At 36.0% G+C, this 21,712-nt stretch overlaps 1 protein-coding gene across 35 annotated transcripts in view; it reads left to right on the forward strand.

Annotated features, from left to right (window-relative positions):
* The window catches only part of VPS13B (vacuolar protein sorting 13 homolog B), an 869,944-nt gene that overhangs the window by 2,111 nt on the left and 846,121 nt on the right, over window positions 1-21,712 (forward strand). For all 35 annotated transcript variants that reach the window (XR_008667630.2, XM_031013639.3, XM_055348088.2 and 32 more), the window contains exon 3: window positions 21,203-21,346. Coding sequence is in view for 34 of the 35 variants with exons in the window: in XM_031013639.3 (XP_030869499.3) it covers window positions 21,203-21,346 (144 nt within the window). In the remaining variant the exon portion in view is untranslated. The remainder of the gene's footprint in view (window positions 1-21,202; window positions 21,347-21,712) is intronic.

A 21,712-nucleotide genomic window follows, 5' to 3' on the forward strand; every position in this document is an offset into this window, starting at 1 on the left:
CTTCCCAAGGTTAGTTGAGTGGCTTAATATTTAATATTTTAATTTTATTTTATTTTTTAATGAGCACAAATCCCAAGTGTAACAGCTCAATTTTTTTTTTTTTTTTTTTTTTTTTTTGAGACGGAGTCTTGCTCTGTTGCCCAGGCTGGAGTGCAGTGGCACGATCTCGGCTCACTGCAAGCTCCATCTCCCGGGTTCATGCCATTCTCCTGACTCAGCCTCCTGAGTAGTTGGGACTACAGGCGCCCACCACCATGCCTGGCTAATTTTTTGTATTTTTAGTAGAGATGGGGTTTCACCGTGTTAGCCAGGATGGTCTCGATCTCCTGACCTCATGATCCGCCCGCCTCAGCCTCCCAAAGTGCTGGGATTACAGGCATGAGCCACCGTGCCTGGCCAACAGCTCAATTTTAAAATGTTTTACACCTGTGCAGCTACTGTCCAATAAAAAAATAGAATGTTTCCAGCACCCCAAAAGGCTCACCTGTTTTTGTAAGTACTCCAGGCCGGGCGCGGTGGTTCACGCCTGTAATCCCAGCACTTTGGGAGGCCAAAGCAGGCAGATCATGAGGTCAGGAGTTCGAGACCAGCCTAGCCAACATGGTGAAACCCTGTCTCTACTAAAAATACAAAAAATTAGCTGGGCTTGGTGGCATGCGCCTGTAATCCCAGTTATTTGGGAGACTGAGGCAGGAGAATTGCTTGAACACGGGAGGTGGAGGTTGCAGTGAGCCGAGATCATGCCACTGCACTCCAGCCTGGGTGACAGAGTGAGACTCCATCTGGGGCAGGGGAACGTACTCCCCACTCCTAAAAGAGGCGACTGGTAATCTGACTTCTGTCAACATAGATAACTTTTACCTGGTTTTGAACCTCAAAAAAATTGGAATCACTTATGTTTGGCTTTTTTCTTTCAACCTTTCTAAGATTAACCCATGTTGTTAGAAGAGTTTGTTTTTCGTATTGTCAGTACTATTCCATTGCATAAAGATTCCACAATTTACTTACTCATTCTCCTGTTGATGGACACTTGGGTTTTTAATATTTTTGGCTGGTGAAGAAAGCTTTCATAAACATTCCAGTACATCTGTCTTGGTAACATAAGTATTAATTTCTCTTAGGTGTATACCTGGAAGGTAGGCCTGTGTTTAGCCTGTGTTTTCATTTCATATTGCCAAATAGTCTTCCAAAGTGGTTATATCAATTCCAGTCTTACCAACAACTTATAAGCATTCCAGGTATTTCACATTTTTGCTACTACTTGTTATGTTTGTTATTTTAATGTTAGCCTTTCTAGTGGCTGTGTAGTGATAACCTCATTGTAATTTTAACTTGTATTTTCCTAATGACTAATTATGTTTTTATATTCTTATTGGCCATTTAGGTATCTTTTTTTTTTTTTGTGAAGTCTAAGTCTTTTTTCCTTTTTTAAAAATTGAGTTTTCTGTCTTATTGATATATAGGAATTCTTTTTTTTTTTTTGAGACGGAGTCTCACTCTGTTGCCCAGGCTGGAGTGCAGTGGTGCGATCTCGGCTCACTGCAAGCTTCACCTCCCAGGTTCACACCATTCTCCTGCCTCAGCCTCCCGAGTAACTGGACTCAGGCGCCCGCCACCATGCCTGGCTAATTTTTTGTATTTTTAGTGGAGACAGGGTTTCACCATGTTAGCCAGGATGGTCTCAATTCCCTGACCTTGTGATCCTCCTGTCTCGGCCTCCCAAAGTGATGGGTTACAGGCATGAGCCACTGCGCCCGGCCAGGAATTCTTTATATATTTTGGAAATCAGTCCTTTGCCAGATAGATGTTTTGCAGTATTTACTCTCAGTTTGTGGCTTGTCTCTTTACTCATAAAGGTGTCTTGATGAATAAAAGTTAATAATCTTACTGAGGTCCAATTTATCAATCTTTTCCCTTGTGGTTAGGGTTTTTCTAGTCTTGTTTAAGAAATCTTAGCTTACACCAACATCGTGAAAATATTCTTTTATATTTCTTTTAGGAACTTTATTGAATTCCATGATTCATCTCAAATTTGTTTTTCTACATATGTGTAATAGAGGTTAAGGTTAATTTTTTTCCATTGATAGTCAGTTGATCTATACCATTTGTTGAACTCTTCTTTCCCTACTCAATTAAAGTAAGCCTTTGCTGTAAATCAGGTTGCCATATGTGTGTGGATTTGTTTCTGAACTCTTTATTCTATTGAGTGGTCTATTTGTCTATTCTTGTGTCACTCCATATGGTTACTGTAGCTTTTATAATAAGACTTGGTTGGTATCTCAGTGTAATTAGTACAACTTTGTTCTTTTCTCCTTCAAGATTGTCATAACTATTTTAGGTCCTTTGTATTTCCATATACATTTTATTTTTTTATTTTTTTTTTGAGACAGAGTCTCGCTCTGTAGCCCAGGCTGGAGTGCAATAGTGTGATCTCGGCTCACTGCAACCTCCACCTCCCTGTGGAGCAATTCTCCTGCTGCAGCCTCCGTAGTAGCTGGGATTACAGGTGTGCACCACCACGCCTGGCTAACTTTTGTATTTTTAGTAGAGACGGGGTTTCACCATGTTGGCCAGGCTGGTCTCGAACTCCTGAGCTCAGGTGATCCACCCGCCTTGGCCTCCCAAAGTGCTGGATTACAGGCATGAGCCACCATGCCCAGCCTATCATATACATTTTAATTTCAACTTATAACTTTTAGAATTAATTTCTAAAAAGGAAAGCTGTTAGTGTTTTCTGCTGAGATTACATTGAATCTATCGATCAATTTTGGATGAATTAACATATTAACATATTGAGCTGACATAGTTTTGAGTTTTTCAATTCATGTACAGAGCATTGCTTTTCATATTTTTAGGCCTTTAATTTCTCTCAGCAATGTTTTGAACTTTTTAGAGAAATTTTGCATGTATTTCATTAAATTTTACCTCTTTTTATGGATGTTTAAGTAGCATTTTAAAAACCTCTATTTTCTGGTTAGGTGTGGTGGCTCTTGCCTGTAATCAGTCACAGCACTTTGGGAGGCCAAGGTGGGTGGATCACTTGAGGTCAGGAGTTCGAGATCAGCCTGGCCAATATGGCAAAACCTCGTCTCTACTAAAAATACAAAAATTAGCCAGGTGTGGTGGCTCACGCCTGTAATCCCAGCTACTTGGGACGCTGAGGCACAAGAATCACTTGAACTGGGAAGGTGGAGGTTGCAGTAAGCTGAGATTGTGCCACTGGACTCCATCCTGGGCGACAGAGTGAGACCCTGTCTCTAAAAGCAAACACAAAAAAAACCTCTATTTTTAAATAATTTGTTACCAGTACAGGAAATAAAATCAATTTTAGTATGTTGACCTATCCAGTGGCCCAACTTGTCTAACAGTTTTTGGTAGGTTCTTTTGGATTGTCCATGTTCAATCATGTCACCTGCAAATAATGACAGTTTTACATCTTTCTATCCAATACTTGTATCTTTTATTTCATTTCATTTCATTATGGCAGTGGGCTAGGACCTTTTATATAATGTGGAGTAGAGGTCATGAGAATAGACATCCTTTTTTGTTTCTAATTTCAGTGGGAAAGTATTCAATGTTTTACTATTAAGTATGTTGTTAGCTATAAATAACCTTTACTGAGTTGAGATTCTTTTCTATTAATGATTTTCCAATGAGTTTTAAAAATCATAAATGAATGCTGAATTTGATCAAATATTACACTTAATGAGTTGATATATGATTTTTCTCTTTTATTTTGTTAATGTGGTAAATTACATTGTTTTCAAATCTAAACCTTGCATTCCTGGAATAAACCTGATTATATATTATCTTTTTTACATATTGTTGGATTCAATTTATTAAATTTTGATTGATTTTGTTGTGTCTTTGCTTATAAGTGATACTAGCCTATGATTTTCCTTTCTTGTAATGTGATTACCTGGTTTTGAATGTCATATGTATATATTGGCCTTATTGATTTATTTGTGAGGTATTCCCTCTTTTTATAATCTCTGAAAGTTTATGTAAGATCAATGTTAGTGGTTTTTTTAAAATTGTGATAGAATATATATAATACAACATTTATCATCTTAAACATTTTTTTTTTTTTTTTTTTGAGACAGAGTTTCACTCTTGTTGCCCAGGCTGGAGTGCAGTGGTGCGATCTTGGCTCGCTGCAACCTCTACTTCCTGGGTTCAAATGACTTTCCTGCCTCAGCCTCCCAAGCAGCTGGCATTACAGGTGCCCACCACAACACCCGGCTAATTTTTCTGTATTTTTAGTAGCGATTGGGTTTCACCGTGTTGGCCAGACTGGTCTCAAACTCCTGACCTCACCCAGCTTGGCCTCCCAAAGTGCTGGGCTTACAAGCATGAGCCATCATGCCTGGCCCATTTTAATCATTTTTAAATGTATGATTCTGTGATATTACATATGTTTACATTGTTGCGCAACCATCACTACTACTCATCTCTAGAATATTTTCGTCTTCCCAAACTGAAATTCTGTATCCATTAGACACTAACTCCCTATTTTCCCCTGTTCCCAGCCCCTTGCAACCACCATTCTACTTTATGACTGTATGAATTTGACTATTTTAAGTACTTCATATAAGTGGAATCATTCAGTGTTTGTTCTTTCGTTATTGGCATATTTCACTTAGCACAATGTCTCAGAAAGCTTATCCATGTTGTAGTATATGCCACTATGTCCTTTGTTTTTATGTCTAAATAATCTATTATATGTACATGCCACATTTTGTTCATTCATTTATTCATTGTTGGATAGTTGGGTTGCTTTCATCTTTTGGCTATAATGCTGATATGAAGGTAGGTGTACAAATATACCTGAGACTGTGCTTTTAATTTATTTGGGTATATACCCAGAAGTGGAATTGCTAGATCACATGATAATTCTGTGTTTAATTTTTTGAGGAATCACCATACTGTTTTCCACATGATTGCATTGTTTTACATTCCTACCAGCAATGTGCAAAGGTTCGAAGTGCTCCGTATCCTCACTAACACTTGTTGTTTTACGTGTTTTTTTTTTTTTTTAAAATATAGCTATCCTAATGGGTATGAAATGATATCTCAATGTGGTTTTAATTTGCATTTCTCAGATGATTAGTGATGTTGAGCCTCTTCTCATGTACTTATTAGCTATGTTTGTCTTCTTTGGAGAAATGCCTATTTGAGTCCTTTGCCCAATTTTGAATCGGGTTCTTTGTTTTTTGTTGTTGTTGAGTTATAGGAGTTCTTTATGTATTGTGGATATCAATCCCTTAGCAGATACATGATTTGCAGATATTTTCTCACATGCTGTCAGTGGCATCTTACTCTATAATAGTGTCCTTTGATGCACCAAAGTTTTTAATTTTGATGAAGTCCAACTTAGCTATTTTTCTCATTCCTTGTCTGGATTTTTGCTGTCATATCCAAGAAATCATTGTCAAATCTAATGTCATGAAGGTTTTCTCCTATGTTTTCTTCTAATTTTTTTGTTCTTACATAGTATAAGGTAGTGTTGCAACCTTTCTCTCTTTTTTTAAAATGTGGATATTCAGTTTTCCCAACACCATTTGTTGACATCTGTACTTTCACATTGAATGGTCTTGGTACCTTTGTCAAAAATCATTTGACCATAGATGTGAGAGTTTATTTCTGGGCTCTCAATACTATTCCATTGAGTAATATGTCTGCCTTTATGATACTATCACACTGTTTGGATTATTATAGCATCGTAGTGAGTTTCAGAATCAGGAAGTGTGAGATCACCAACTTCTCAGTTTTTTAAGTGTTAGGAAGAATTAAACATGAAGTCATCTGGGTAATGATGTAAAGTTATAAACTGCTGATTTAATTTAAGACATATAGGATCATTTAGACTTTTATTTCCGGTGTTGTCAGTTTTGGTGAGTTGTATCTTTCAAGGAATTTCCCTATTTCTTGAAAATTAGGGATCAGCAAACTGTGTCCTGGGCCTGCTTTTGTAAATACAGTTTTATTGAAACATAGCTATTCATTTTGTTTATTGTCTATGGCTGCTTTCGCCCTAAAACAGAAGGATTAAGTAGCTAGGACAGAGATTGAGTGGCTTGCAAAAGCCTAAAGTATTTACTGTCTCCCTCTGTACTGAAAAAGTTTGCTGTCCTGCTCTAAATCATTATATGTAAGGAATAAAGTTGGTTTTTTTTTGTTGTTTACTTTTTTATTTTTTGAGCCAAAGTCTCACTGTGGCTGGGCACGGTGGCTTACACCTGTAATCCCAGCACTTTGGGAGGCCGAGGCGGGTGGATCACGCGGTCAGGAGTTCGAGACCAGCCTGACCAAACTGGTGAAACCCTGTCTCTACTAAAAATACAAAAATTAGCTGGGCGTGGTGGCGGGCGCCTGTAATCCCAGCTACTCAGGAGGCTGAGGCAGGAGAATTGCTTGAACCCAGGAGGCGGAGGTTGCAGTGAGCCGAGATCATGCCACTGCACTCCAGCCTGGGCAACAAAGCGAGACTCCATCTCAAAAAAAAAACAAAAACACAAAAAAACAAAGTCTCACTCTGTTGCACAGGCTGGAGTGCAGTGGCATGATCATAGCTCACTGCAGTCTTGACCTCCCAGGCTCAAGCTATCTTCCCACCTCTGCCCCCTCTGAGTGCCAGTGCCACCATGCCCGAATAATTTTTATACTTTTTGTAGAGACGAGGTCTCACGATGTTTCCCAGGCCAGTCTCAAACTCCTGGGCTCAAATGATCTTCCAACCTCAGCCTCCCAAAGTGTTGGGATTACAGGCGTGAGCCCCTTATGCCCAGGCTGGTGTTTATTATAAAGCTGCCTGATTTACAAAAATGTATCTGTAGGATCTGCTGTGATATCTTCTTCTCATGTCTGATGCTCGTAATTTGTGTTTTTTTCATCAATATTGCTAGGGTCTTATTAATTTTATTAATATTTTCAAAGAACTAATTTTTGTTTTTGTTGATTCTTTTTTGAATTGTATTTGTGCTTTCTTTGTCATTTATTTTTGTTCTTATTTTTATAATTTCTTTCCCTTTTTTTGGATTTGATTTACTTTTCTTTTTTCTAGTTTCCTGAGTTGGAAACTTAAGTCATTGCTTTTTTTCAGTCTTTTTCTACTCAAATATATATATGTAATGCTATAATTTTTTTCTCTAACCATATATTTAGCACTATCATGTGGGATTTCATGTTGTCTTTTCATTAAGTTAAAAAAATTTTATAATTTCCATTTTGATTTCTTTGATTATTGGGATATTATTTGGCTTACTTAGAAGTATATTGCTTAATTTCCAAACATTTAGGAATTTATTAATTATCTTTCTGTTACTGATTTCTAATTTAATTCCACTGTGGTCAGCAGCACATTGTCTGTATGATTTTAATTTATTAAAATGTATAAATATATAGTCTGTTTTTGTAAGTGTTTCATGTGCAATTGATAAAAAGTGTGTATTCTGCACTTGTTGCTGTAGCATTCTGTAAATATCACTTACCAGAAATTGGTCATTGGAGTTCTTCAAATCTTGTAAATCCATATGGATTTTCATTGTTTGCTTATTCTGTCAGTTACTAGATGATGAGGTATGTCTGGAGATATGGAGATTGTGGATTTGTGTATTTCTTATTTTTAGTTTTGTTAGTTTTCACTTTATATATCTTAAAGTTATGTTATTAAGTGTATACAAATTCAGTATCATGAATCTCATTGTTTAATATACTTGAAAAAAATCATTCTGAAAAGTGTCCCTCTTTTTTTTCTTTTTGGTATTGTGGTCCCTCTTTTTCCTTGTTTTGGTTTGGGTTTGATTTTGTTTTTCTACTCTCAAGGTGGACATTTTAGGTTATTGATTTGAGATCTCTCTCTTTTCTTTTTCTTTTCTTTTTTTTTTTTTTGGACAAGGCCTTGCCCTGTTGCCCAGGCTAGAGTGCAGTGTTGATCATTGCTCACTGCAGCTTCGACCACATGGGCTCAGGTGATTCTCTTGCCTCAGCCTCCCAAGTAGCTAGGACCACATACATTTGCCACCATTAACCATCTCTCCTGCTTGCCCCTCCCACCCCCTCTACCCTTCCCAGCCTCTGATCCAGCTGTAATTTTGTATCTGTTAATAAACATCTTCCTAGTCCCCATTTTTTCTTTACCTTCCTAGTATCTGGTAACCACTGTTATACTCTCTACTTCTATGATATCAACTTTTTCAGCCCTATGTATGAGAATATGCAATATTTGTCTTTCTGTGCTTGACTTATTTCACATAACATAATGACTTTCATTTCCATTCGTGTTGCTGCAAATGACAAGATTTTTTTTTTGGCATAATAGTATTCCGTTGTGCGTACACGCCACATTTTCTTTTCTTTCTTTTCTTTTTTTTTTTTTTGAGATGGAGTCTCGCTCTGTCGCTCAGGCTGGAGTGCAGTGGCGCAATCTTGGCTCACTGCAACCTCTGCCTCCTGGATTCAAGCGATTCTTCTGCCTCAGCCTCCCAAGTAGCTGGGACTACAGGTGCACGCCACCACACCTGGCTAATTTTTGTATTTTTAGTAGAGACGGGGTTTCACCATATTGGCCAGGCTGGTCTCGAATGCCTGACCTCGTGATCCGCCTGCCTTGGCCTCCCAAAGTGCTGGGATTACAGGTGTGAGCCACTGCACCCAGCTTATACCACATTTTCTTTATCCATCATTCCTTTGTAGATGGATAGTTAGGTTGATTCCATATCCTTGTATTGTGTATAGAGCTGCAATAAACATGGAGGTACAAGATATCTCTTTGTCATACTAATTTTATTTGTATGTACACCCAGTAGTGGGATTGCTGGATTATATCTAGTTCTATTTTCAGCTTTTTAAGGAACTTTTGTGGTGTTTTTTATAATGGCTGTACTAATATACGTTCCCACCAAAAGTGTGTAAGTGTTCTCTTTTCTTTATATCCTCAGCAGTATTTTATTTGTTTGTTTGTTTGTTTGGGTAATAGCTATTCTAACTGATATGATACCTTATTGTGGTTTTTATTTTCATTTTCCCTATGATTAGTGATGTTGAACATTTTTCATATACCTGTTGGCCATTTATGTGTCACCTTTTGAGAAATGTCAGAGCAATTGCCTATTTTAAAATTGGAGTCACTTTGTGCATGTGTGTGTGAGAGCGTGTGTGTGTGTGCATGCGCACATGTGCGCTATTGAGTTGTTTGAGTTCCTTGTATATTATGGATATTAACCTCTTATAAAATACAATAAAATATTTGTCTAGACCAAAGTCCCAAAGCATTTTCTCTTATGTTTTCTTCTAGTAGTTCCATAGTTCCAGGAATTACATTTAAGTCTTTAGTCCATCTTGAGTTGATTTTTGTATATGGTGAGAGATCGGGATCTAATGTCACTCTTTTGCTTATGGATATCCAGTTTTCATGGCACCATTGATTGGAGAGACTGTCCTTTCCCTAATGTGTGTTCTTCATGCCTTTGTTAAAAATCCATTGGCCATAAATATGTGGGTTTATTTTTGGTTTTGTTGTTCTGTTCTCCTGGTCTGTATGTCTGTTCTTATGCAAGTACCATGCTGTTTTGATTACTATAGCTTTGTAGTTTATTTTGAAGTCAGAAATTGTGATGCTTGCAGATTTGTTCTTTTGCTCAGAATTGCTTTGGTTATTCAGAGTCTAGTAGCCAAATACAAATTTTATCTTTGCTTGTTATGTATCTGTAAAGAATAGCATTGATAATTTAATAGGAATTGCATTGAATCTATAGATCTTTTTGGGTCATTTTAACAACAGTTTTTCCAATTCATGAACATGAGATGTCTTTCTAATTTCTTTGTGTCTTCCTCAATTTCTTTCACCAGTGTTCTGTCATTTTTTTTGTAGAGATCTTTTACCTCCTTGGTTAAATTTATTCTAAGGAATTTTATTTTTTGTAGCTATTGGAAATGGGATCACTTTCTTGATTTCTTTTTCAGCTAGTTTGTTATCGTTGTATGGAAACACTACTGATTTTTGTAGATTTTGTATCCTGCAACTTTACTGAATTTATCAGTTCTAAGAGTTTTTTGATAGAGTCTTTAGGTATTTCTGCGTATGAGATCTTGTCTTCTGCAAATAGGGACAGTTTGACTTTTTCTTTTCCAATTTTGATCCCTGTTTCAAAAAATTTTTTTCCCTTGCTTAATTACTCTGGCTGGGACTTTAGTACTATGTTGAATAAGGGTGGTGAAAATGGGCATTTTGTCTTTTTCCAGTTCTTAGAGGAAAAGCTTTTTGGCCCATTCTTGCATTCCTGGGATAAATCCCATTTAATTATGGTGTATAATCATTTTGCTGTGCTATTAGATTTGGTTTGCTAGTATTTTGTTGAGGATTTTGCATCTATGTTCATCAGGCATATTGTCTTGTTTTCTTTTTCTGTTGTTTCCTTGTTTGGTTTTGTTATTAGGGTAATACTGGCCTTGTAGAATGAGTTAGGAAGGATTTTCTATCCTTCAGTTTTTTGGAATAGTTTGAGAAGAATTGGTATTCTTTTTCAAAAGTTTAGTGGAATTCAGTAGTGAAGCCATTCAGTCCCAGGCTTTTTTTTGTTGGGTGATTTTATTACTGATTCAATCTCATTACTTGGTATTGGACTGTTCAGGTTTTCTGTTTCTTCTTGGTTCAATTTTGGTAGATTATATGTGTCCGGGAATTTATTTGTGTTCTCTAGGTATACTAATTTATTGGTGAATACTTGTTCATAATGGTCACTAATGATCCTTTGTATTTCTGTGATTTGGTCTCTTTTTTTCTTAGTGTAATAGTTTGCTGATTTTGTTTATCTTTTCAAAAAACCAGCTTTTCATTTTGTTGATCCTTTGTATTGTTTGGTCTCTATTTCATTTATTTTGTTCTGATCCTCATAATATCTTTCCTTCTACTAATTTTGTGTTTGTTTTGTTCTTGCTTTTCTGGGTCCTTGACATGCATTGTTAGGTTGTTTATTTGAAATCTTTCAACTTCTTGATACAACTGTTTAATGCTAAAAACTGTTTGTACTGTTTTTGCTATATTCCGTAGGATTTGCTATGTTGTATTTCTATTTTCATTTGTTTCAAGAAATTTTAAAATTTCTTGTTTAATTTTTTATTGATCCATTGGTTGTTCAAGAACATGCTGTTTAATTTTCGTGTCTTTGTACAGTTTCCAAAGTGTACTTGTTACCGATTTTTAGTTTTATTCTATTGTGGTTAGAAAAGAAACTTGATATGACTTGGACTTTTAAAATTTTTGGAGAATTTTTTTGTGTGCTAATGGCAAGAATGTATCCTGCAGCTGTTGTTCTGTAAATATCTGTTAGGCCTATTTGGTCTAAAGTGCAATTGAAATTTGATATTTTTGGCTGATTTTCTGCCAGCGATCTGTTCAATGCTATGAGTGGGGTGTTCAAGTCCCCAACTATTATTGTAATGGAGTCTATCTCTCTCTTTAGATCCAATAATATTTGCTTTATCTATCTGAGTGTTCTAGTAGTGAGTGTGTATATATTTATAGTTGTTATAGATGCTTGCCAAATTGACTTCATTATTATTATATGATGACCTTCTTTGTCTCCTTATATAGTTTGTGACTTAAAGTGTATTTTTTCTGATATAAGGATAACTACTCCTATTCATTTTTGGTGGAACTTTTTTCATTTTTTCATTTTAAGTTTATGTGTATGTTTACAGAAGTGAGTTTCTTATAGGCAGCATATAGTTGGGTCTTGTTTTATTTTTTTTCCCCCGCTCCGAGACGGAGTCTCACTCTGTCACCCAGGCTGGAATGCAGCGGTGCAATCTTGGCTCACTGCAAACTCTGCCTCCCAGGTTCAAGTGATTCTCCCGCCTCAGCCTCCTAAATTGCTGGGATTACAGGCACCCACCATCATGCCCAGCTAATTTTTGTATTTTTGTGGAGATGGGGTTTCTCCACGTTGGCCAGGCTGGTCTTAAGCTCCTGATCTCAGGTGATCCACCTGCCTCGGCCTCCCAAAATGCTGGGAGTACATGTGTGAGCCACTGTGGCCAGCCAGGTCTTGGTTTTGGTAATCCATTCATCCAGTTTATAGCTTTTAATTGAGGATTATAGTTTTTAATTTGGGGTTTTATTTGTTTACATTCAAGGTTATTATTGATAGGTGAGGAATTTCTGTTGTCATTTTGCTAACTGCCTTTTTTTTTTTAATATATATCCATTCTTCCTTCCTTACTTTCTATTGTTTATCTTTGCAGTTTGGTGGTTTCTGTGGTGATAAGTTTTACTTCTCTTTCTCATTTGTGAATCTGCTTCATCAGTGAGATTGACACTTCTTCATGTTTTCATGATGGTAGTTATAGTCTGTTTGCTTTCAGTTCTAGGATTCCCTTAATCATTTCTTCTACATCCAGTCTAGTGGTGATAAATTACCTCATTTTTTGCTTCTCTGGGAGATTTTATTTTTCCTTCATTTCTGAAGGGTAGTTTTACTAGGTATGGTAATCTTGGCTCACAGTTTGTTTTCTTTCATCATTTTGAATATGGCATCCCATTGTCTCTTGGCCTATGTTTCTGCTGAGAAATCTGCTGTTAGTTTTATGGAGAGTCCCTGGTATGTTACTTCACACTTTTCTCTTCCTATTTTTAAAATTCTCTTTGTGTTTGAATTTTGACAGTTTCACTATAATGTTCATCTTTTCTCAGTTTGACTATAATGTATCCTGAGAGGACCTTTTTGGGTTGAGTCTATTTGGGAAACTTTGAGCTTCCTGGACCTGGATGTTTATATTTCTTCTGTGACTTGAGATGTTTTCAGCAATTATTTATTTAAATAGGTTTTATATGCTTTGTCTGTTCTCTTCTTCTGGATCTCCAAAAATACATGCTTTTTTTTTTTTTTTTTTTTTTTTACTTAATAGTATCCCATAGGCCCTGTAGGCTTTCTTCTCATTCTTTTTAATTATCTGTTTTTTTTTTTTTTTTTTTCGGCTAACCTGGGTACAGCAGGACCTCAAAATAATGTTCAGTGTTGTTTAGTTATAATGTTGCTGAGACAAAAATGATTTCTGGTTAGGACCTCTGTGTTTATGGAGTTTGCTTGTTCTCCCCATGTCTGCATGGGTTTTCTCCGGATACTCTGGTTTCCTTCTGCTTCCCAAAGATGTGAATGTTTGGTTAACTGGTATGTCTAAATTGTCCCAGTAAGAGTGAGTGTGTGTGTGTGTGTGTGTGTGTGTGTGTGTGTGTGTGTGTACCGTGATGTAATGGTGTCCTGTCCAGAACTGGTTTCCACTTTTTACCCTGAGTGTCTGGATAGGCTTCAGCCACCTGTGACACTGAACTGGAATAAGCAGGTTGGAAAATGAATAATCACATGTTACTATAAAATAAAAATGCGTAAAGTGTATGATAGTCATACAAATGCACAATATATTATGCGTTCAGAAAGCACTCAGTGATCTCACCATATTCATTGTTTTTTTAACTGTGTGGCATTAGAGGATGCTCGTTTTCACTTTGCAAACATTTATTTCATGATTTCATTCATAACCATTGTGACTTCTGTCATTCACCAATTCATCATAAATTTGGTAAATATTTATTAATCTTAATTTTATTAATTTAGTAGTATAATAATTTGATACTAATTTAATAATTTCATTAATCTTTCTTAAATGTACATATAACCTACATCTATTTCAGTATTTGATATTAGAAGTGGTTTGACTCTTTACAATATTGGTGATGTTTTTGTGACTAGACATAGGCTGTAGGAACTTTTGTTTATATCAGTTAGCCTAGGTAAAATTAGTTTTGTTACATGTTGTTTCATTTAAATCACAGTTTCCAAGAACCCACTGATGATGTCAGGTGAAGATTTCCTGTATTTCAAAAGACTTATGTTCAAGTTCACAAATTCTTCTGCTTGATCTAGTGTATTGCCGAAGCTTTCAATTGTATTTTTTAATTTTATTCACTGACTTCTTCAATGCCAAGATTTCTGTTTGGTTCTTTTTTATGGCATGTATCTGTTCGTTGAATTTCTCATTCAGATCATGAATTGTTTTTCTGATTTTGTTGAATTAACTGTCTGTATTCTTTTGTATTTCACTGAGTTTCCTTAAGAAATTACTGTGAATTCTTTTCAGGTATTTTATAGGTTTGTTTTCCTTGGGGTATGTTATTAGAGAATTACTGTATTCCTTTGAGGTGTCATGTTTCCATGCCCTTTCGTGTTTCTTGTGTCCCTAGCTTGATATCTGTTTATCTAGTGGAACAACCACCTCTTCCAATTTTATGAAGTAGTTTTCATAGGAAAAAACTTTTTCCTGTAGATTTGACTTACAGTACTGGTTGAGTAGGGTGTTTAGGCTTTTTTCCTCATTGGGTGCAGTAGTGTAATTTCTATGTGATTTCTTCAGCCGTCATCAATATCAGCATTTTCTGTGAGTGCCTCAGTGGGCTAGATTGTGGGTGTTTGTGGAGGCAGTGGTGTGGCTTTGCTTGGGGTGAGGAATGCTAGGCAGGCTGGTCCTTAGTCCCTGAGAAATGGCTGCTATTTCTCAGCTGCCATTTTCTGATTACAGGGTCCAAGGGATGTAGAGATGCCAGGGCTATTGAGCCCCAAGGCAGAATGCCCTCCAGCAGTTGCTTCATTCTCCAAATGATATAGTACTGCAGCAGCTTGGATCCTGGGGAATTCAGTGGATCAAATGCGAATTCTCTCTCTGGAGCAATCCAGCCTTATGGACCTCAGGTAGCTCCCTATACTGGACTCAGGGCTTGTGAGGACTGTGGAACTGCCCTGTAGCTTGGATTGCAAGTATCCACAGTGGTCATGGGGACTGCTGAGGATGTCTTGCTTAACTTTTCTCGTCAATAGGGAGTCCCTTCTGGCTCCAGGCTGATCTTGGCCAGGTGCTCTCCTTTCCCCTTTATGCTGACATGTGGAGTTTCTGTGCCTTAGAAGATCTTCATTACTTCCTGATGAGTTCCATTGTTCTCCCATAGACACTTAACTCAAACTGCTTTATTTGTTGTTTTGGTTTTTCTTTGTGGAGGAGATGAACATTGGGTACCATTTTGATTGAAGTTTTTAATCTGTTCACCTCTAATTTTTATTCGTATGATTGGATTTACATTTATCATTTTGCTATTATTTTCTGTGTGCCTCATGTCTTTTTTGTTCCTCTGATACTCTTATTAATTTCTTTTGTAATAAATTGATATTTTTGATGTTCTATTTTAATTCCTTTATTGATTTTCAAATTGCTTTTGAATTACTTTCTTTCTTTCTTTCTTTTTTTTTTTTTTTGAGACAGAGTCTTGCTCTGTTGCCCAGGCTGGAGTGCAGTGGCGCGATCTCAACTCACTGTAAGCTCCGCCTCCCGGGTTCATGCCATTCTCCTGCCTCAGCCTCCCAAGTAGCTGGAACTACAGGTGCCCACCACCACGTCGGGCTATTTTTGTTTTTTTTTGTATTTTAGTAGAGACAGGGTTTCACCATGTTAGCCAGGATGGTCTTGATCTCCTGACCTCGTGATCCACCCGCCTCAGCCTCCCAAAGTGCTGAGATTACAGGTGTGAGCCACTGCGCCTGGCCCGAATTATTTTCTTTGTGATTGCTTGGGGGATTATAATATGCATCTGATTTACTGCAAACTAGTTGAGATTATTGATAACTTTATTCCATTAACATAGAGAACATTTCTCTACTATAGCTCCATTTTCTTCTGCTGCTTGTGCTGTTATTGTCACATATATTGCATCTTGTTAAAAGTTCAACTACACAATTTTATCATTATTGTTTTATGCAATTTCCTTTTAAACCAGAAGAACAAAGGAGAAAAAAGCATTTATACTGTCCTTTACTAGTCACCAACATAATTACCTGTATTGTTTTGTTGTGTGAATTTGTTGTGTGAAGTAGCTGTTGCTACTTGCTTTCAGCCTAATGAACGTCCTTTAATATTCTGCTAGGAATCAATTATCTTATTCTTTATTTGAGTATATTTTAATTTGCTTGCATTATTGAAGGATAATTTTGCTGGATATAGAATTCTTGGAGAAATTAGGTGTTAATCTACTAAAAGTTTCCTTGTACCTGAAAAATTATTTTTGTCTTTCTGCTCTCAATATATATATATTTTTTGTCCCTGGCTTTCTGCAGTTTGACTATGATATATTTGGATTTGAATTCACTGATTCTTTTGCCAGTTCAAATCTGCTGCTGAGCCCTTCTAGTGAATTTTTTATTATGTTGATTGTACTTTCAACTCCAAAATTTTCATTTTTTTTGTAATTTGTTTTTATTGACATTTTCTAATTGATGAATCACTGTTGTCATATGTTTCTTTAATTATTTGAATATGAGGCTGGGTGCGGTGGCTCACACCTGTCTGTAATCCCAGCACTTTGGGAGGCTGAGGTGGGTGGATCACTTGAAGTCAGGAGTTCAAGACCAGCCTGACCAACATGGTGAAACCGCATCTCTACTAAAAATACAAAAATTAGCTGGGTGTGGTGGTGGGTGCCTGTAATCTCAGCTATTCGGGAGGCTGAGGCAGGAAAATCATTTGAACCCGGGAGGCAGAGGTTGCAGTGAGCCGAGATCACGCCATTGCACTCCAGCCTGGGTGACAGGGTGAGACTCCATCTCAAAAAAAAAAATTATTTGTATATGGTTTCCCTTATTTCCTTGAACATATTTGGAATTGATGTTTTGAAGTCTTTGTGTACCAAGTCCTGCATTTGATCTCCTTCACAGATAGTTTGTTTCTGTTGACTATTTTTATTTCTGTACACTTTGCATGTGTCATAGTTGTTTGTTGTAAATTGGACATTTTGTGTAATATATTGCAGCAGCTTTGGATTTTGATTTCTTCTCCCCCAGGAGATGGTTGTTGTTTCAGGATTATTTGTTTATTGACTTGCCTCGACTAATTTTGTGATGTCTGTTTTGTGTGCCTTCTGATTTCTCTGCTCATTAAAACAAATTCTCTTTTCTATTTTTAAGCCTGGCATTCTAGGAATTTCGCTGTGTTACTATAACTTAGTCATCAGCCAGTGATTGTTTGGAGGTTGTTTAAACCTTTGAGCTAGTTAGGTATTTACTCTTTGGCATGGGATATATACATTTACTGGGTAATACTTTCAAAATCAGGAGATTATAAGTCTGGTTTTTTTTTTTTTTAATTCTCTATGTTCATGAGGCCTCATGGTTAACTAGAAATGAGTAGCTTGCTAGTTACTGCCCTCTCTTTGTGGTTGCTTAGGGGATTATATCTGTGTATCTGGTGGAACAACAGATATACAGTCTTCCGAGTAAGTACTATCTTGCACATGCATACAACTTTCTAGACTACCAGTAATATATATGTGAGACCCTGGCAAGACCCTGGCAAGACCCTGTTGGGCTATATCATTTTCCAGATTTCTCTGTTAATTTTTGGTCTGGTTTGCTGTTTTGTTGCCTGACCCAAATTGTATTGTGACCCTATGCTAGCCTTACTCTTATTACTGCTGAGCTGTCTGTTGTTTTTGACAGCTTTGTCCTGTTTTGTCATTGCTTTTTGGGGAGAGGATTTGCCGAGCTCCTCGTTCAGCACTCTTGAAGTCTTGTTGCATGCGCGCGTGTGTGTGTGTGTGTTCCTGTAGTAACAAACATGTGACATAAAATTTGTCATTGAGACTGGGCATGGTAGCTCGTGCCTGTAATCCCAGCACTTTGAGAGGCTGAGATGGGAGGCTAGCTTGAAGCCCAGGAGTTGAAGACAAGACTGGGCAACATAGTGAGACTCATCTGTGCCAAAAATTAAAAAAATTGGTCGGGCATGGTGACATGTGCATATAATCCTAGCTACTTGGCATGCTGAGGTGAGAGAGCCCAGGAGTTTGAGGTTTCAGTGAGCTGATTGTGCCACTGCACTCCAGCCTGGGTGACAGAGTTAGACCTTGTTTCTTAAAGAGAAATGACCATCTTAAGCACTTTTAAGTGTATACTATATTACTGTTAATTATATGCACATCCTTGTGTGGCAGATCTTCAGAACTTTTTTGTCTTGTAAAACTGAAACTCTCTATCTATTGAACCAATGACTCCCTTTTTACCTTTCCCCTGCCCCAGCCCTTGACAACCACCAGTCTACTTTCTAAGAGTTTGACAATGTTAGATACCTTATATATGTGGAATCATACAGTATTTATCTTTTCGTAACTGGCTTATTTTATTTACCATAATGTCCTCATGTTTCATCCATGTTGTGGTATATTATGGGATTGGCTTATTTTTTTAAGGCTGAATAATATCCCATTGTATGTGTGTATTACATTTTGCTTATCCATTCATCCTAAAATGAATATTAGAGTTGCTTTTACTTTACAGCTATTGTGATTAATGCTGCTTTGAACATGGGTGTGTGAATATCTCCTTAAGATTTTCTTTTAAATTATTTTGGGTATATACCCAGAATTGGGGTTTCTGGATCATTGTAATTCTGTTTTTGATTTGTTGAGGAACCTCCATATTATGTTCTGTAGCAGTTGTACCAATTTATGTTTCCACTAAGAGTGTATAAGTATTCCATTTTCTCAACACTTATTATGTTTTTGATAATGGCCATTGTTATGGCTGAGAGATATCTCATTGTGGTTTTTTATTTGCATTTCCCTAATGAGTAGTTATGCTGAGCTTCTTTTCATATACTTGTTGGCCATTTGTATATCTTTTTTGTGGACATGTCTTCAATTCCTTTGTCCATTTTAAAATAGAATTATTGTTATTTTGTTGTTGATTAGTCATAGGACTTGTTTATATATTCTAGATATTAGTACCTTATCAGATAGATGGTTTGCAAATATTTTTGTTCATTTCATAGGTCGTCTTTTTTACTCTTTTTCCTTTGTTGTGCAGAAGTTTTAAAATTTGATGTCTCATTTTTCTATTTTTGCTTTTGTTGCCTGTTATGTTCATTTTAAAAGTATCCCTTTTCTCTGTTATTTTATAATACCTTACCTAGAATTAGATTTTTGAGATATATTCAACTCTGTTCTGAAATTCTTTGCTACTAATATCCTTTGCATTATCATAGATGTTCTGATTTTAGGGATGCATTTTACATGATGTATTAACTAAAAGTTATACATAAATAAAATATTTTTAAGTTGTAGACTTATATATTTCAAGAAGGGAAAAGAATGAAAAGAAAATTCCTTTTTTGGTTATCTTAAGGAAGATCCATTTGTTATAACAATCATCATTTGTGTTTCACCTTTTACTATATATATATGTTGTTTATTTTTCTTTCCTCTGTGGTTTTGAAATTGAAACTATCTTGCTTATAGTCAGATCATATGGTTCAAAATTCCATGTTCTAATCCAGAAAGCCACCTCTTGTGTTACTGTTTGGTTAGTAGCATTCTGATGATACCAAGTTCTTGAGTTTGATTCAGGTGTCTTTAAACATTTGTACTCTGAGAACTCTGAGACAATCTGATTTATGCCCTTAGACTGCAACTTTGGTAGCCATTTTGCAAATATATCATTGTTACACAAGGCGTAGGGTGGTAGAGGTGGAATTGTAATGTGCTCATTGTCCAGTTAGATAGATAAATAGCCAGTGGAAACATTTTCAGTGCTGATAATGGAAGTATAGAGGCAATATTATAGTAGTTAATTGCCATGGCTCTGGAATAATATTTCTTAATTTTGAGTCCAGGCTTTCCTAGATGACTCGTTTTGGGAAGATTCCTGACCCTTCATGTCTCAGATTCTTCATTGTAAAATGGGGATAATGCTATTTACATTTTGTGATTCTTAGGAGGAGTAAATGATTGTATACAAGTAAGGTGCTTAGAATAGCGCCTGGTACATACTCAGTGCTTATTGCTTTTGTTATCAATATATAATCTGATCAATATATAATCTTGTGCTAGCTGAACAATGCTTGAAGAAATTAATGCATTTTAAAAATACTGTGATAATGAAAAATATCTAAAAATTGTAACATTCCATTAGCATAGAGTACTAACAACAGACTTAATAGCTGACCTTTAAAAAAAAACCCTCTGGTTGAAGAAACAAATTAGGCCCACACTTTTGTAATAATAATAATAATAATAATAAATAATAAGCACCTTTATAATGATTTCTCTGTGAGGAAGGTAGTATTCTAAGCTTTATATAGATTAATATAATATTCAAAATGTAGTCTTTTTATACAAATTTTACAGATAATGAAACTGAGGCACAGATACAATAAACTGTCTGCTGGCTGCAGAGTTATTGGTCTTAATCACTTTGCTATACTGTCTGTATTTAGGCATATTGCTACTGTGTTGCTGAACCAACTAGGTAGACTAAAATGTGAATGAATAAGCTTAATATTTTTATTAACTTTCACAAATAGAGTTACAATAACTAAAAATGTGATAGAAATACATTTTTTTCTTCCTCCTTTGTTGATTTGTAAACAAATTATATCTAGAACTGAGACAAATGAGCATAAAGCAATTTTGGTGACATTTTTCATGCCTAACCTTTTATCTAATGATAATGAAAAGCAGTCAGAAAACATTTAAAATTTATGACCAAGTAGTATCCAGTTCAATTTTACATTAGGTGAAGTGGAATACTTTTTTTTTTTTTTAAGTTGATCAGTTTTCATTTTGTCAGGTTATTCTCAAATCTCCAATTGAGCTCCCCTTTCAACTTGACTTAGAATACTGTTCTATTAGTTTAAAATATATTTTGAAGACATATTTTTAGATGGAGACTTAAAAAATTACATCATTTCAGTTATTTGAAGTACTGCTGCTATATACTGTTGCACTACCATATATCAGCCTTCATCATGTACTGAGTATTATATATTATTTCCATTCAGCAAAGTAGGAGACAGGCCTAGAGTGCTTAAGGAACTTATTAAATGTAACTTGTACCATAAATTATTGTTATTTATCATTAACTATGGCCTAACAAGGTATTTGATGCTACTTTTTGATAAACAGTAATTCTGAAAATATTTTTGTGTTGGACATTTTATTTCTCTTTTAAGAAAGGAATTTGTATATTAGAATGAAAAATATTAAGCACTAAACAATAAGTCCCTGAATATTCTTGTGTTGGAAATTTTATTTTTTAAAAAAGAAATTTGCATATTATAATAAAAAATATTAAGCACTTACTAACTTTTATGTAATGTTTTGTGTTTTAAGGAACTGAAATTACCATTCACTTTTTTAAGTGGACATATTCATGAATTGAGGATTCATGTACCATGGACAAAACTGGGTTCAGAACCAGTGGTAATTACCATCAATACTATGGAATGCATTTTGAAACTTAAGGATGGGATACAGGTAAGAAATTATTGAACCAAGTTGTTTATGTTAACTAATTTTAGTAGTATTTGACATTTCTTTACCTTTTCAAATATGCCAACTGTTACATAAACATATCTTAGCTTATATACTTTTTTTTTTTTTTTTTTTTTGAGATAGAGTCTTGCTCTGTTGCCAGGCTGGAGTGCAGTGGTGCGATCTCGGCTCACTGCAACCTCCTCCTCCTGGGTTCAAGTGATTTTCCTGCCTCAGCCTCCTGAGTAGCTGGGACTACAGGTGTGAGCCACCACGCCCAGCTAATTTTTATATTTTTAGTAGAGAAGGGGTTTCACTATGTTGGCCAGGATGGTCTTGATCTCTTGACCTTGTGATCTGCCCACCTTG

The sequence above is a fragment of the Gorilla gorilla genome, chromosome 7, assembly GCF_029281585.2.
Source record: "Gorilla gorilla gorilla isolate KB3781 chromosome 7, NHGRI_mGorGor1-v2.1_pri, whole genome shotgun sequence".
In the NCBI taxonomy this organism is placed as follows: Eukaryota; Metazoa; Chordata; class Mammalia; order Primates; family Hominidae; genus Gorilla; species Gorilla gorilla.